Genomic DNA, 17670 nt, shown 5'->3' with positions numbered 1-17670 from the left:
GTGAGTGTGAGTGTGTGTGTGTTCTTGGAGGCCATGTTGTTGAGCTGTCAGTCCATGCCCAGTACAGTCTGGCCTCCCAAGCCACCCCCATCATCTCCTCCAGGGAGATAAATCACTCCCCAGACTACAGCTTGCACCTTTGTGTCACTTGGAGCTCCCTCACGCAACCGTTAGGAAAAGGCCCAACCCAGTGTCAGCACGGGCACGGCTAGTGCCATAACAGCGTAGGTTAGAAGAGCTGTAAGGGAGGAGTCAGCCGTGTGAAGGGACCTCCCCTGGCAGAAGTGTGGTAGCCGATTAGCGCTCGTGACCCCAAGGCTGATTTCCATCCTCCCTGCCCTGGCTTGCGTGACCTAGTCGGCCCCGTAATATCCTATGCTAATCTGGTCTCACTGTCCTCCCCCTCCCCCTTCTCCCATCCTAATAATGGATCACCTGTAAGCACTTCTTATGTGTTCAGGACTCCGGGACTATTCATATTTTTTCCTTTCTAAAATGAGTTATTTTCGACATTTCGAAATTATTTCGGATGTGTTTTCCTCTCCTCTTTCTCCTGACCTTGTGATGTGAGCACTTTGGGTTGATTTGGTGAACCATGCATCATCTTCTCTACGCCCATGTCTTCTTGTGCTGCTTCAGTGTGGCCCATTCCTTTTGTCCTTCCCAGTGCACTTGTGTTTACCACGGACGGAGTGATGGAATGGGGACCAGGTATTTACAATTGTTTCTTAGAGGACGGTGTTTTAGATATTTTATTATAGTGTAATCTGGACCCTTTTCCACAGATATACCATGACTGTATAATAATTATCATAATTCATCATGAGTTTTATCTGGATTATTTGACCTGTTTTGCCATCTGGCAACTATGAGACATTTACATTTTGATTCATTATTATGTCAAGACAGTGGGTCCTTCTCAGGATTTATTTGAATTTTGATCAAATTCATTCATTCATTCTAGCAGACGTGTAGGAGGTTTGCTGTTTGTTTTCCCCTGGAAATTGGATTGTAGGTTTGGTTGAATATACATATCTACAGTAGTAGAACATGTGATCCAAAGGTCTCTAATAATTCACATAATGCCCATCTTAGACTTATTAATGAGATCAATAGAGGAGCACTTTTTTTCTCTCAATACGTATCACACATTTAGGATGACCGGATTCAAGAGTTCTGGACATTTTTGGAGTCTTGAAAAAGAGTCTGTTTGCAAGTAGATGAAGGAAAAGGATGCTAGAACAACTTTTCTAAAGTTCCACAAGTATGTATGAAATAAACTGTGCAGGTGGAAGCACAAAGTATAAGCCTACACGCCATCCAGCTCAGAGGTCTATAATCCCGGACCGTTGTCTGGGCTTTTGTACCAGCCCAGCACTAACACACATGACTCAACATATTAAGGGCTAGATTATCAGATGAATCAGGTAGTTTAGTAGGCTACTGGGCTGAAACAAAATCCTGCACACCCTGTGGTTCTCAAGGACACAGACTGAACCCCCCCCCCCCCCTCCCTGAATTGTAATCACTTATCTGACTAGACTGGGTAGGCCAAATGGATCCCTCGATTTGACCAATCCAGAAAAATGATAACTCCATGGAACGGAGAGAGGAAAGATTTGTGATGCAAACTACATGACCAAAAGTATGTGGACAGCTGCTCGTCGAACATCTCATTCCAAAATCATGGGCATTAATATGGAGTTGGTCCCCGCTGTTGATGCTATAACAACCTCCATCCGCTCTGTTTAAAGTCACTGAGTTATTCAGTAAGGCCATTCTACTGCCAATGTTTGTCTATGAAGATTGCATGGCTATGTGCTCGATGTCATACACCTGTCAGCAATGTGTGTGGCTGAAATAGCCGAATCCACAAATTTAAAAGGGGTGTCCACATTCTTTTATATGTATAATTTTGGTATTCTATTTATTTCCCCTTTATTTAACCAGGTAGGCCAGTTGAGAGCAAGATGTCTTTTTCAACTGCGACCTGGCCAAGATAAAGCAAAGCAGTGCAACAAAAACAACAACACAGAGTTACACATAAACAAACATATTTAAACCAAGTCCATGTTTTCTGTTCCTCTCAGATCGGTGATATGCAATGACCCAGACATGTCCGACATCCCCGTCAACGTCCCCGTGGATACAGTCAAACTGCGGGTGGAGAAGACGGCTGTGCGGCGCATCCCCACCGAGGCCTTCTACTACCTGAACGACCTGCGCTACCTGTGGATCACCTACAACTCTATCTCCTCTGTGGACCATGCCGCCTTCTACAACCTCAAGGTCCTCCACGAACTGCGTCTGGATGGGAACCTGATTTCCACCTTCCCCTGGAAGTCCCTGAAGGAGATGCCCAGTCTGAGGATGCTGGATCTTCACAACAACCGCTTGACCACTGTGGCTGTGGAGGCTACCCCATACCTGGTCAACATCACCTATCTGGATATCTCCAGCAACAAGCTGACCACTCTGTTTTCGGACTTCGTGGATATCTGGCCACCTTTCAATGGAATGCCCGTCTCCTCCAACTTGTCCCAGAAAGTGGTGCTAGGTAAGAGAATAGGGTGTGAGTGGGTGATATGGAGATGAGGGTTTAAGGTTAGGACTTAACATACCCTCACTAGCTACTGGTTGTGCATGCTTTTGCCCATCTCTAGCAAACTTGCTTCTACTGATCAGCTGCTCTTCAGGAAGACTTTGATGAGCTGACTCAGTTGTATTAGAGCAGGGCTGGAGCAAAACCCTGCACTCCAAGTGGCTCTTCGAGAGGTGGGTTAGCCACCCCTACAGCAAAGCAAGTATTCAGAGATAACAGAAGATGGGATTTACCTGCATTGGAGTGTGTAGAGTTTTTGGTCATTACGTAGCCCATAAATGCATTGTGTATACTTAGTGACTGCTAACTTTAATCCAAAGGGATATTTCAATCTTCACATTGAGGTTCCAATACCTATTTGGGTAACTCTTTATTTGGAAAGTCCTACGACAGATGCTCAAAAAAACTATCAACAGACTATCAACATCATGTCCACAACTTTTGGAAGTGGACTTTAAGGTCTAGTACCTACAGGTTACCGGATGCTTGTTCAACAAGGAGAATAGTTTGCGAACCTTCACTAACTTTAGCAAATGTTTGCGAACGTACAATTAATATATACAGTTTGAGGCAACGAAGCTCAAAAAGGTAGCGGGCGACGAAGAGAAAGTGGACTTTGCCGAGATGGATTCAAGTAAGTCGATATTATTTACATATGTATTGAAGAACTAAACGTAATAGACATAACATTCATCATGTTTTCTACTTTGCGTCTATTGATCTTTCATATCATTTTGTTTAGGTTATCCTATTTGTTTTACCCTCTTGACTTGTTGTAACGTTACAGGCAAGAGAGATGCACAACAAGGTTGTGGGGCTACTGGAGAAAAAGTTAAGCCAACTTGTAGCTATCACAAAACAGTAACAGTATGGTGTGTAATTACTTAGCTAGCTAGCTATCTAGATACCCATCTGTTAATTTTTTAGTTGATCAACAAATATGGATATTGGTAATGAAATAGTCTAGCTTAAGATGAAGTTAACCGTTCAACATTATGTGATCTAGCTAACGCTAGCTAGCGAACAGTAAAAGTTAACTTAGCTAGCTAAAAGTTTCCCATTACATCTGTGGTTAGGTGTTACAAGATAATTATAGTTATTATTGTTAAGTCATGAAGTGAGGAGACACAGACACCATAGTTAGCTAGTAGGAAACATGAATGACTTTATCTGTCTTCAACACAGTATTTATCAACTCAGTCACCTTGCACCCCCTTCCTTAGGGAGATCCCTTTCAAAAAAAGATAGAAGTTTTGAAACCACAGTAAAAGTGCATTAACTGCAGTCGACTGGGGCATTTTGGATGCAGTAATTGTGGAATAAGTTATACTGCACTCCAGCTTCAGTTACACAGCAAAATTACTGCAGCCAAAAGTGTATAAAAAGCACCTCAAACATTGAAAGTGCTATTTCTTTAAACATGGACACCAGAGAAAATGTATCAACAACAATTATACATTTTGTAGAGCAGGTACATTATGTTGTCCCTCTTCTGCACAGGATCAGGGACTGGCTCTATGTAATACATGCCACAACAAGGTCTTCATCTACAGAACCAGTAAAAGTTTGGACACACCTACCTATTCAAGGTTTTTCTTTATTTTTACTATTTTCCACGTTATAGGGTAATAGTGAAGACATCAAAACTATGAAATAACACGTATGTAATCATGTAGTAACCAAAAACGTTTTAAACAAATCAAAATATATTTTAGATTCCTTAAAGTAGCCACCCTTTGCCTTGATGTCAGCTTTGCACACTCTTGGCTTTCTCTCTAACAGCTTCATGAGGTAGTCACCTGTAATGAAATTTAATTAACAGATGAGCCTTGTTAAAAGTTAATTTGTGGAATTTCTTTGCTTCTTAATGCGTTTGAGCCAATCAGTTGTGTTGTGACAAGGTAGGTGTGGTACGCAGAAGATAGCCCTATTTGGTAAAATACATTGGTATTCTCTCAACCAGCTTCATGAGGTAGTCACCTGGAATGCATTTCAATTAACATGTGTGCCTTGTTAAAAGTTAATTTGTGGAAATTATTTCCTTCTTAATGTATTTGAGCCAATCAGTTGTGTTGTGACAAGGTAATCAAATCAAATTTATTTATATAGCCCTTCGTACATCAGCTGATATAAATTCTTCACAGAATTCAAGTAACAGACACATCTCAAGATCAACTGGTCAGAGGAGACTGCGTGAATCAGCCCTTCCTGGTCAAATTGCAGCAAGGAAACCACTACAAAAGGACACCAATTTGAAGACGAGACTTGCTTGGGCCAAGAAACACGAGCAATGGACATTAGACCTTGTGAAAATCTGTCCTTTGGTCTGATGAGTCCATATTTGAGATTTTTGGTTTCAACCTCTGTGTCTTTGTGAGATGCAAAGTAGGTGAACTGATAATTTCTGCATGTGTGGTACCCAGCGTGAAGCATGGAGGAGGAGGTGCGATGGTGTGGGGGTGCTTTACTGGTGACACTGTGAGTGATTTATTTAGAATTCAAGGCACACTTAGCCAGCATTGCTACCACAGCATTCTGCAGTGATACACCATCCCATCTAGTTTGCGCTTAGTGGGACTATCAATTGATTTTCAACAGGATAATAACCCAACACACTGCCAGACTGTGAAAGGGCTATTTGACCAAGAAGAAGTGTGATGGAGTGCTGCATCGGATGACCTCAACCCAAAAATATGGTTTTGGATGAGTTGGACCGCAGAGTCAAGGAAAAGCAGCCAACAAGTGCTCAGCATATGTGGGAACTCCTTCAAAACTGTTGGAAAAGCATTCCAGGTGATGCTGGTTGAGAGAATGCCAAGCATGTGCAAAGTTGTCATTAAGGCAAAGGGTGGCTACAGTAACTTGAAGAATCTAAAAATGAAAATATATTTTGAATTGTTTAACATTTCTTTTGGTTACTACATGATTCCATGTGTGTTATTGCATAGTTTTGACGTCTTCCTTATTATTCTACAATGTCGGAAATTGTAAAAATAGAGAAAACCCCTTGAATGAGTAGGTGTGTCCAAACTTTTGACTGGTACTGTAAGACTGGTACTGCCTAATGGATGAGGACCATGTTGGATGAGGACCATGTTGAATGAGAACCAGTTAAATAAGGTTAAATAAAAACATTTAAAAATGTTGTGGAGGACTCAAGCATTCGCAATGGTATCTGTGATTTTCTCCAGCAGCAGCATGTTCAGAAGTTGGAACCTACTCCATTTGCATTTTAATAGCCCAAAGGATGTCTCAATTTTGACTCGGGTGGAGCTGTGGATCTGCTTCAGTCTCTTGTGTTCGTCCAGTTGACCATTGTCCCTGAATGGCACATTCAGATCCAGGCTTAGGGGATACGCAGTAGCCCAAGAGGTGGTACTGCTCTGGCAGAGGGTGGGCCTTTACGTCGCTGGTTCTATACAAGCATGCATCATGCACAGAACTAGCGTTGCCCGCATAGCCCTGCCGCACACAGCTTGCAGCTGGAATCTGGGCTGGCCTTTACGATGTATGTAGGCATCCCGTATTTCGGAAGGCCCCCTGATGGGAATGTGAGTGCCATCACCATGTATGCACCCAATCACACCAGGGAACCCTCTGATCCTCTGGAACCAAGCCTCCAGAACTAGAAACTGGGTGGGTGTTTGTCACTTTATGCAGGAAGTCATCAGCTGGTTCAGGCCATCTACTATTTGGAGCAGTTACTGGAGCAAAATCCCTTTGCAAAGAGGTCAAAAACACCACAAAAACTCTCACAGAAAGGTCCAACAAGCAATCCTATAGGCTTTCTCATCTGTACGGAACCAGAGGGTTGAGTTCCTCACACAATATCTGAAAAACCAAACAAAATTGGATTCTATCATGTTCGGGTTTTGTCCTTCACCACTGTAACACAGAGGCAATTATTAACGATACAATTATCTATTGTTCATCATAGTCTTACTGTTCACAATGTAGGCTACATTTGAATTATGTACCCTTTGTGGCAAGTGTTGATAGATAAGGGGCCTTATAAATAATATACAGTATTTACTGTATAACATTGTAACATCTGCTTCCAGCTCACACTCTCAAATACGTAGATCCCCTGAACGAAGCTTACTTTCCAGACCACTTTCCAGATCACAATCTCAAACACATTGATCCCCTGAACGCAGCTCACGCTCCAGATCCTAATGTCCTGAATTCTGATCACCTGTTCACACACCTGTATGTCATTATCACACACTATTTAGTTCCGTTCTTTGCACCCCATCATTGTGAGGTATTGTTTTGTGACACACTTCTATTCAGAGCTGTTTTTCCCGTAGTTTTGATCCTTGTATAATAGTTTTTGCCTGTCTCACCAACGACGCCTTTAGTCTCTTCCCTGCCTGTACTTTAGCCTATCGGATTTCCTGTAATCAACCTATTGCCTGATCTCCTGGACGACATTACTAGCCTTTTCCCTGCCTGTATTGTTGCTTATTTGGACCCCCTGTGTATGACCTTCTGCCTGCCCCTGGACCCAACTACCTGCCTCCCCCTGCGGTCCCTTACAAATAAACACCTGCTGCGCCCTGCGCTTGAAACAAGCACTCTGTCTCACATCGTGCTCATTACAAACGTGCATAAATAACAATTTTACTGATTATAAAGTAATTGGGTACAGTATTGCATTTTTATAGCCTATTAGTTATCACACTGTCACGCCTTGGTCATTGTATTTTGTGTTTTCATTATATATTTGGTTAGACCAGGGTGTGACATGGGTTTATTGTATTGTATTTTCGTATTGGGGTTTGTAGTGTTTGGGATTGTAGCTGATTAGCGGTGTGTGTGTGTTTAATAGGTTGGCTGCCTGAGGCGGTTCTCAATCAGAGTCAGGTGATTCTCGTTGTCGCTGATTGGGAACCGTATTTAGATAGCCTGGTTTTCGCTTTGTATTTCGTGGGTGATTGTTCCTGTCTCTGTGTAGTGTGCACCAGTCAGGCTGTATTAGGTTTCACGTTCTGTTTGTTGTTTTTGTATTTATTTAGTTATTCGTGTATAGTTCGTTCGTTTGTCTTCCTAATAAACATGAGTAACTTACACGCTGCATTTCGGTCCGACTTTCTTTCAACAAAAGAAGAACGCCGTTACACACACCCTGGCCGTCTAGTTGGTTGACTGTACACCTCACCAACCCAGCTGTCTGGACGGTCAACTAACTTGCTGGTTGGTGTGCATTTGCAATTACTTATAGATAGATAGCTAACTAGATGCTGCAATCATTGGGGATTTCCGTGACGCTTAACTTTGTTAAGACTACTTTAATCAAAACAAAGAGGCCGTCTAGACATGCAAATTACCTGAAAGGTTTCCAAATCAAATTTTATTGGTCACATACACATGGTTAGCAGCTGTTAATGCGAAATGCTTGTGCTTCCAGTTCCAACAATGCACTAATATCTAATATCTAATATCTTAACATCTAGTAATCGAACAAATTCACAACAACTACCTTACACACAGAAATGTAAAGGGATGAATACTAATATGCACATATAAGTATATGAATGAGTGATGGCCGCAGCAGCCTCTCTATGTTAGTGATACACCATCTAAAGTGTAATTAATAATTTCACCATGCTCAAAGGGAAATTCGATGTCTGCTTTTATTTTTACCCATCTACTAAAAGGTGCCCTTCTTTGAGAGGCATTTGAAAAACTCACTGTTGTTTGTGGTTGAATCGTTGTTTGTAGTTCACTGCTCGACTGAGGGACCTAACAATGTATGTGTGGGGCACAGAGATACTGTAAGGTAGTCATTCAAGAATCATGTTTAACACTATTATTGCACATGGAGTGATTCCATGCAATTTATTATGTGACTTGTTAAGCACATTTGTTACTCTTGAATCTTGAATACTTATTGACCTAAGATATTGCAAATCAAATCAAATCAAATGTTATTTGTCGCATACACATATGGTTAGCAGAAGTTAATACGAGTGTAACAAAAAGCTTGTGCTTCTAGTTCGGACAATGCAGTAATATCTAACAAGTAATCTAACAATTCCCCAACAACTACCAAATACACACAAATCTAAAGGGGTGAATGAGAATATGTACATGTAAGTAGATGGGTGAGCAACATATGGTATAAAATACAGTATATACATGAGATATATGAGTAATGTACGATATGTAAACGTTATTAAAGTGGCATTATTTAGAGTGCATTGTATAAAGTGACTCGTGATCCATTTATTAAAGTGGCCAGTGATTGGATCTCAATGTAGGCAACAGCCTCTGAGTTAATGATTGCTGTATAGCAGTCTGATGGCCTTGAGATAGAAGCTGCTTTTCAGTCTCTCGGTCCCAGCTTTGATGTACCTGTACTGACCTCGCTGTCTTGATGATAGCGGGGTGAACAAGCGGTGGATCGGGTGGTTGTTGTCCTTGATGATCTTTTTGGCCTTCCTGTGACATCAATGCTGTAGGTGTCCTGGAGGACAGATAGTTTGATGTGTTGTGCAGACCCCACTACCCTCTGGACACCCTTGCAGTTGAGGGCGGTGCAGTTACCGTACCAGGTGTTGATACAGCCCGACAGGATGCTCTCGATTGTGCATCTGTAAAAGTTAGTGAGTGTTTTCAGGTGACAAGTCACATTTCTTCAGACTCCTGAGGTTGAAGAGGTCGCCAATTGTGCCTTCTTCACCACGCTGTCTGTGTGGGTGGACCATTTCAGTTTGTCCGTGATGTATATGTTGAGGAACTTAAAACGTCCCACCTTCTCCGTTACTGCCCCATCGATGTGGATGGGGGTGCTCCCTCTGCTGTTTCCTGAAGTCCACGATCATCTGACACCACACTCAGGGTGCCCTCACCTCCTCCCTGTAGACCGTCTCGTTGTTGTTGGTAATCAAGCCTACCACTGTAGTGTCATCTCCAAACTTGATGATTGAGTTGGAACCGTGCATGGCCACACAGTCATGGGTGAACAAGGAGTACAGGAGAGGACTGAGAACACACCCTTGTGGGGCACCAGTATTGATGATCAGCAGGGTGGAGATGTTGTTTCCTACCTTCACTACCTGGGGTTGGCCCGTCAGAAAGTCCAGGACCCAGTTGCACAGGGCGGGGTCGAGACCCAGGGTCTCCCCCAGGTGGTGAAGGTAGGAAACAACATCTCCACCCTGTTGATCCTCAACACTGGGTCCCAATAAGGGTGCGTGGTAGCAAGATGTCGATGTCTGCGACGGGGCTTGTTTTCTTTTTGTAATCTGTGATTGACTGCAGACCCTGCCACATACATCTCGTGTTTGAGCCGTAGAATTACGACTCTATTTTGTCTCTATACTGACTGTTTGCTTGTTTGATCGCCTTTGCGGAGGGGATAGCTGCACTGTTTGTATTCGGTCATGGTTCCAGTCTCCTTGCCTAGATTAAAAGCGATGGTCAGCGCTTTCAGTCTTGCATGAATGCTGCCTTCAATCCACAGTTTCTGGTTAAGAAAGATTTTAATTGTCACGGTGGATTCAACATCTCTGATGAACTTGCTAATAAACTCGCTCTCCCAGTCAGCGTCTACATCAATGTTGTTTTCTGAGGCTATCCGGAACATATCCCAGCCCACATGATCGAAGCAATCTTGAAGCGTGGAATCCGATTGGTCAGACCAGCTTTGGATAGACCTGAGCACAGTCAGATATGCCGAAGGCAGGGCGGGGAGGGCTTTGTATGTATCGCGGAAGTTAGAGTAGCAATGATCCAGAATGCGACTCTGACAACATATCCCAAGTGAGCCATGTTACAATCTCTCTGGAAGGCAACTCATGCCCTAATTCCGTCCACCTTATCATCTAGAGATTGGACATTGGCGAGTAATATGTTCTGGAAGCGGTGGATGGTGTGCTCACCTTCTGTGTCTGACCAGTAGGCCACTCCGTCTGCCCCTTCTGCAGCGACCGTGTTGTTTTGGGCCAGCCTCTGGGATAAGATCCCATGTCCAGGGTGAAGGTTCGAATGAAGTATCCGCTTTAGGAAAGACGTATTCCTGGTCGTAATGTTGGTAATTTGACATCACTTTTATATCCAATATTTCTTCCTGGCTGTATATAATAACACTTGAGATTTTCTGGCTCACAATGTAAGAAATAATACATTAAAAAAACAACTGCATAGTTTCCTAAGGACCTGAAGCGGGACGACCATCTCTGTCGGCTCATCCGAAAATGAGACCGAAAGGCGAAGTCGTTGTAGCGAGAGATGACTTTCTCCATAACCATATACATTTTATGAATAGAATGGGCGTCCCCATTTAAGTCCATGATGGCATAATGGGGGGACTGGCGGCTATTGAGATTGTACCCATAAGAGCACAGCAAGAAGCAAAAGCAAGACGCAAAAGCAGAAAGTGTACCCATCAACATGTGCTGTGATTTGTTGATTCAGCTCAACTGACATTACAAAATTTTAATTTCATTGCATGAGCCACATCAGTTAACATAATTTGAATAAACATTCTATGTTACCATGGAAAATATTGTATCATGAGTTTACCAGTGTTCTATTCATTCTATTTCTCTATGCACCTGAACCTTGACTCACTTTTCGGTGTTGATACACCCACTAAAATCTGCAGCCACTCCATGACATCGGGAATAGGATCTGGAAAGTTATCCATTATGGCGGAAGCCATAGCTAAAGCCAACATTTTGCATGGTCGGTCCATTATGTATCAGCAAGAATAGCTCGAACTAATGGAATGCAATGTTTGTGCAATTTTTTTTTTTTTTTTACAAATTATGTTTTTAAACAAACACAGTTCACAGCAAATGTTTGCTAATGCATTGCTTGTTAAATGCACCTCTTGATCCACCTCATAAGAAGTGGGGAGTTAAAGTTATCATGCATTGATAGTCCCTTTCTGACCCCTGGCTTTGACGAATCTAATTTGCTATTTTTCCATGCTTTGATTTGCACAAACATGCCATGTATTGTGGGCTTGACACTAAATCTGACAGATTGTGAAGGTGTCTGAAGGTGTAAGCAGGCCCTCAGATGTACTCAACTTTTAATTGACATGTCAAATGCTGAATGGAAAGCTGATGTACCAACTGATTTATCAACTGATGTATCCAACTTTAAGGGCATTCAGATACAATAAAACATAAAAAAATAAAAAATAAATGGGGACTTGGTTAGGGACTTACAGTTACAGTGGCACGTTTATTTAATTATTGATAATTAAGCAATAAGGCTCGAGTGGGTGTGGTATATATGGCCTATAAACTGTATGGCTAAGGACTGTTCTTAAGCACGACGCAACGTGGAGTGCCTGGATACAGCCCATAGCCGTGGTATATTGGCAATATCCCAAAAATACCTGAAATGCCTTATTGCTATAGTAAACTGGTTACCAACGTTATTAGAGCAGTAAAAATACATGTTTTTTCATACCCGTGCTATATGGTCTTATATACCACAGCTGTCAGCCAATCAGCATTCAGGGCTCGAACCACCCAGTTTAAAATATTCAATAATCAATGGGTATACAGTATATAATTAATTTAAAAGCCAAAAATGTAACAACTGCAGATTGCACCTTTAAAAGAAAAACAGGTAGTGCACTGTAGTATGTTGGGAAAAAAGCCAACACCAGATTTAGAGTTTGCTGTTGGGTTGGCCGCTGTTAAGTACGTCTAATCTGGTTAATTTTACTACAGTGGGCTAAATCAGGGTTTCTTGGTAGTCTTAAACACATCTACTTTGAAACAAAAGTATACACCTCACACATATGGTTATGGCCTTAAAAAAAGTAACACAAGTATCATGTTAGATATAGAGTTGAAATGTATTCAATTTTGAGTTTGCATCACAATATTACACTTTAAGTATATATTTTGCATTCGGAAAGTATTCGGACACCTTCACTTTTTTCACATTTTGTTACGTTACAGCCGTATTCTAAAATTGATTAAATTGTTTTTCCCCCTCATCAATCTACACACAATAACCCATAATGACAAAGCAAAAACAGGTTTTTAGAACTTTTGTTTGAAAATGTATTCAAAAAAAATTATGAAATATGACATTTACATAAGTATTCAGAGCCTTTACTCAGCACTTGTTGAAACACCTTTGGCAGCCTTTACAGCCTTGAGTCTTCTTGGGTATGACACTACAAGCTTGAAACACCTGTCTTTGGGGAATTTCTCAAATTCTTCTCTGCAGATTTTCTCAAGCTCTGTAAGGTTGGATGGGGAGCATTACAGCACAGCTATTTTCAGGTATCTTTTCAGGTCTCTCCAGAGATGTTCGACCAGGTTCACGTCTGGGCTCTGGCTGGGCCACTCGAGGACATTCAGAGACTTGTCCCAAAGCTACTACTGCGTTGTTTTGGCTGTGTGCCTAGGTTCATTGTCATGTTGGAAGGTGAAACTTTCCCCAGTCTGAAGTCCTGAGCGCTATGGAGTAGGTTTTCAGGATCTCTCTGTACTTTCAGGATCTCTCTGTACTCCATTCATCCTTCCCTCAATCCTGACTAGTCTCCTAGTCCCTGAAGCTGAAAGAATCTCCAAAGCATGATGCTGCCACCACCATGCTACACCATAGGGATGGTGCCAGATTTCCTTAAGATGTGACGCGGGACATTCAGGCCAAAGAGTTCAATCATGGTTTCATCAGACCAAAGAATGTTGTTCCTCATGGTCTGAGTCCTTTAGGTGCCTTTTGGCAAACTCCAAGCAGGCTGTCATGTGCATTTTACTGAGGATTGGGTTCTGTCTGGTCACACTCCCATAAAGGCCTGGTTGGTGGAGGGCTGCAGAGATGATTGTCCTTCTGGAAGGTTCTTCCATCTCCACAGAGGAACTCCGGTGCTCTGTCAGAGTGAACATTGGGTTCTTAGTCACCTCCCTGACCAAGGCCCTTTCCGCCGAGTCTTTGTGGTTCCAAACTTCTTCCATTTAAGTACGATAAAAGCCACTAAAAAACCTATTTTCGCTTTGTCGTTATGGGGTATTGTATGTGATGAGTATGTGATTATTCAATCAATTTTAGAATAAGGCTGTAACATAATAAAATGTGGAAAAATTCAAGGGGTCTGAATACTTTCCAAATGCACTGTACATCTCAAAAGACTGTAATATAACAAAACCGTTAGACATAGAAACACTGAATTTTCGGCGTTTGAAAATAAATCATGTTCATTACTTATGAAATTATGAAAAATATTAATAACATTCCACCCACGAGGCCACTAGAGGGAGATTTGTTTATTTGACTGCAGGAAAGGCTACAGGGTTTCTGCAACATACATGCACTTCCGTGTGTGTGTGTGTGTGGGTGTGTGTGTGTGTGTGTGTGTGTGTGTGTGTGTGTGTGTGTGTGTGTGTGTGTGTGTGTGTGTGTGTGTGTGTGTGTGTGTGTGTGTGTGTGTGTGTGTGTGTGTGTGTGTGTGTGTGAGAGAGAGAGACAGAGAGAGAGAGAGAGAGAGAGAGAGAGCGAGAGATAGGGTTTGTGTATTTGTGTTGATGTGTGCAAAAAAAATTATTCTGGGGTGAATTGAAACTGACAAAAAAAAGGAACAACATATAATTGCATGTCATTTCGATTTTTTGTTAATTTCATTATACACAAAAATGTAAAGTTAAACTCAATGATATGACGTAGATGGAGGAAGTAAACTGCAGAGTGGGTACATTTCTGCCCCAACTAAGAGCGCTGAAGCATGAGGCTCAATTTCTCCGCTGTTCTGGTGCCCTGGCTACGACACTGTACACAACGTGAAGCAAACCTGTGCACATGCGCAGATACTTTGTGTGACTATGTGAGTCTACCTATATTAACAAATCCAAGTTAATATAATCCAAGTTAATGTAAGTATCTTGATGCGGGTAACCACAGAGATAGAACATCGAGTGATTTATTTACTCAATTTAATAATATTTCTATAAATGTAATAATTTTAAGTTCGTGCAACAATATGCCACGTGGCTCCGTTTTTAGAGGATTGTGGGTAATTAAAAATGTTTAGACTTGATGATAATTTGACAATGTTTTATGCATGTTTGAAAAAAGAAAATTATATTTCTACTTTAGTATTAACCTGCTGTGCCATGAGATGTAATGGATCAGGATGAACAGATATCAAAACTGTAAGACAAATTGATGTTCAACGATGATACTACCGATTTCTACAATCACCACTTTTCAGGACAGAGGCAAACACAGCGCGCTGCAATGCTGTGGTTCCACCAATGTTTTTCATATTTAAATTTTATTTAGCTAGGTGTTCATTCCTAATTACAATGACAGCCTACCCCGGCCAAACCCTAACCCGGATGATGCTGGGCCAATTGTGCTCCGCCCTATGGGGCTCCCAATCATTCCCGGTTGTGATACAGCCAGAACTAAACCAGGGTATGTAGTGACGCCTCTAGCACTGAGATGCAGTGTCTTAGACCGCAGCACCCCTCAGGAGCCCATTACTGCTGGTGGATTGAGCACTGTGCTCAACAATGCCTGACAAAGTGGGTTAAAATGGCAAATATATTAAACAATGTTAAAGTTGTGTTTGTGAAACACTAACATTTTGGGTTTACTACTCAATATTGTGTGTAATTGTGTTGCCTTGAAGGGACAGTGCAATCAAAAATGTGATTTTCCTGTAGATTATAATGATATTTCCACACTTTGTTGTTGAAATAACACTGAAATTGTGGAAATGATGATAGAGTCCAAGAATTTCATTATGTTCTGGTGGAATGGAGACACAAAATGACAATGATCAGTCGTCTTTTATATGCATATGCATCGTCCTACTTTGAAGGGGTAAGCGGTTTGGTAAATCTGATCATTGCAGAAGGATGGCTCAGTTGTGACACTACTGTATGCATACCTAGAATCAGAACACTGAATTACAATTCCAGCTGTTCAAAAATGTAACTATGTACAGTTTTTGTTATATAATTTGGGTGGAAATATTTATAAACATGGAAATCATAGCATATTATGCAGTGAATGTTTTTTGTTGAACTTGGATATGTACAAGATGTACCGAGATGAGAACGTATCATGTTAGAAGTATACTTCAACTAAACAAAATGTGTATAATTTGTGTATGAGCTAGGATAAACTGCAATTTACGTTAATAGCCACATTAGTATTAGCATTGATCACAGCATTGTTTGCATGTTCTTAATCTCGGATCCACTGCCATGTTCCCAACCTTTTCACAAACACAAATGTAAGTTGAATTTAACATAACAGTCACAAACATTTCCACTTTTGTCCTCTGCAGGTCTTCAGGACAACCCGTGGGTCTGCGACTGCAGGATCTCCAAGCTGATCGAGCTTTCCAAAATGTCTGACACGTCAGTGGTACTAATGGACCAGTTCCTGTCTTGCAGCGGGCCTGAAAACCTGGCTGGTGTTATGTTCCAAAGGGTGGAACTGGACCAATGTCTCAAGCCATCCGTCATGATGTCAGCCACCAAGATCACAGCCTCGGTGGGCAGCAATGTGCTCCTGCGGTGTGATGCCACGGGTTACCCCACGCCTACCCTCATCTGGACTACTTCAGATGGCTCACGTGTCAACAACACAGGTATCAACAGTGACACATTTTATCATAAGAAAATGCATACAGTGTGTTATTCAACATGTTTATAAAAATTGTTTTAAATGAACAAATTCCTTTGTTAAGATTTACTTATGTTCTACAGTTGTGATACAATAAAATAATCTTTGTTCTTCAATAAGATAAAGTCTACATCTTGGCAATGTTGAAGTGTTTGCATTTTCATGATCTACCTATAGTTGTCCAGGAGTCTCCAGGAGAGGGTGTCCGATGGTCCATCATCAGCCTGAATGGGGTCTCGTACAAAGACAATGGGGAGTACAGCTGCAAGGCTAAGAACTTTGCCGGCAATGCAGAGGCTGCCATCACCCTGTCTGTGGCAGGTTATGTCACTACAAACATGCCTCCAGAGAGGCCAGACATAGAGGCTGCAGGGAATAGCCCATCCACAACGTCCTCTACTCCTGAAACTGGCTTCTCAAACTCCCCTAGTGCCCCGTCTACCACCACCGCCCCACCTACCACCACGCATCCAGCCATCTTGCCACCCATCCTCACCAAGAAGAAACCCACGCCCAGCAACGTGCAGCAGATAGCACCATCCAAACCATCCGAAACCCCGCAAGGCAGCGACAGGAAGCTAGCGGCGGATCAGAGTGAAAAGAAAGATGCTTCGAAGTCTGTCCAAGATCTCGAGATCGTGGAGGAAACGCCGGATAGCGCGGTTCTACTCTGGACGACCGAAGGTTTGCCGAGCAATGCACCTCTCACCGTTGTTTACTCCACTTATGATGAGGAGGACAACTCCAAAAGGACAATGGACACCGATGCCGGGAGTGGCAAAGTTCTACTCGAAGGCTTGACTTCTGGAATGAGGTACCAGGTTTGTCTGGTTTCCAAGGGAAGTGCCGCGGGAAAAGACCCCTGTATCAACTTCTTTACTCTGGACCTTGTTGAGGACAATGCTGCGAACAAGCTGCTGATGATCATCAGCAGCTTTGCCTGCGCCGTGGCTTTACCTGTCATTGGTTTGCTGGTCTACAAGATCCTCTCACTCTATTGCAGGAGCAATGTGCCTTCTTCGGACGAGGAGCTATCTAAAGACACATATGTGAAGTTTGAGACAATATCAATGAAGCAGAGGACCTTCAACGCTAATCCCGCTGAATTGTGGACCTACAGGCAGACCAAGGAGTCCCAAGAGAGGATGCTCCTCTGCTCCAGGTCGAGCATTGACTCACAAATAACATACAAGAGTGACAGTTCCAGATCAGAATTTTTGTGCTAGCGTTAGATTAAGACTCTACATGACTCGAAAGTTAATACTAAATCTGGAGAATCTTTTGAGGATAACTACAAGGTTTTGCGTGTTCAAAACTTTTTTGACAATTATTGCCAGATGAATCACTGTTTGTTGCAGCCTTAATTTCTTTGTAATAAAAAACAACAACTTTGAGATACAGTTACCTCAAAGTATTGGGACAGTGACAAATGTTTTGTTGTTTGTATTCCAGCA

General features: G+C 42.1%; 1 protein-coding gene across 1 annotated transcript; it reads left to right on the top strand.

The window, feature by feature from the left end:
• The first annotated feature begins 595 nt into the window (after positions 1 to 595).
• On the top strand, positions 596 to 17442 carry LOC135545215 (leucine-rich repeat, immunoglobulin-like domain and transmembrane domain-containing protein 3). The gene is made up of 4 exons (XM_064972843.1): positions 596 to 711; positions 2091 to 2557; positions 15876 to 16181; positions 16394 to 17442. The coding sequence occupies exons 1-4, from the start codon at positions 596 to 598 to the stop codon at positions 17440 to 17442; spliced, it is 1938 nt and encodes a 645-aa protein (XP_064828915.1).
• Positions 17443 to 17670: the final 228 nt, after the last annotated feature.

The sequence above is a fragment of the Oncorhynchus masou genome, chromosome 9 (assembly GCF_036934945.1).
Source record: "Oncorhynchus masou masou isolate Uvic2021 chromosome 9, UVic_Omas_1.1, whole genome shotgun sequence".
NCBI classification, from domain to species: domain Eukaryota; kingdom Metazoa; phylum Chordata; class Actinopteri; order Salmoniformes; family Salmonidae; genus Oncorhynchus; species Oncorhynchus masou.
Note: the sequence above shows the minus strand (reverse complement) of the source record. Positions and strands in the feature narration are given on the sequence as shown.

Excerpts from the sequence above, each read along its gene's own strand:
- LOC135545215 (XM_064972843.1), top strand. The coding sequence starts at position 596 with ATGCATCATCTTCTCTACGCCCATGTCTTCTTGTGCTGCTTCAGTGTG. Across the intron at positions 712-2,090 it reads AGTGATGGAATGGGGACCAG|ATCGGTGATATGCAATGACC; the intron begins GTATTTACAATT and ends TGTTCCTCTCAG. Across the intron at positions 2,558-15,875 it reads GTCCCAGAAAGTGGTGCTAG|GTCTTCAGGACAACCCGTGG; the intron begins GTAAGAGAATAG and ends TGTCCTCTGCAG.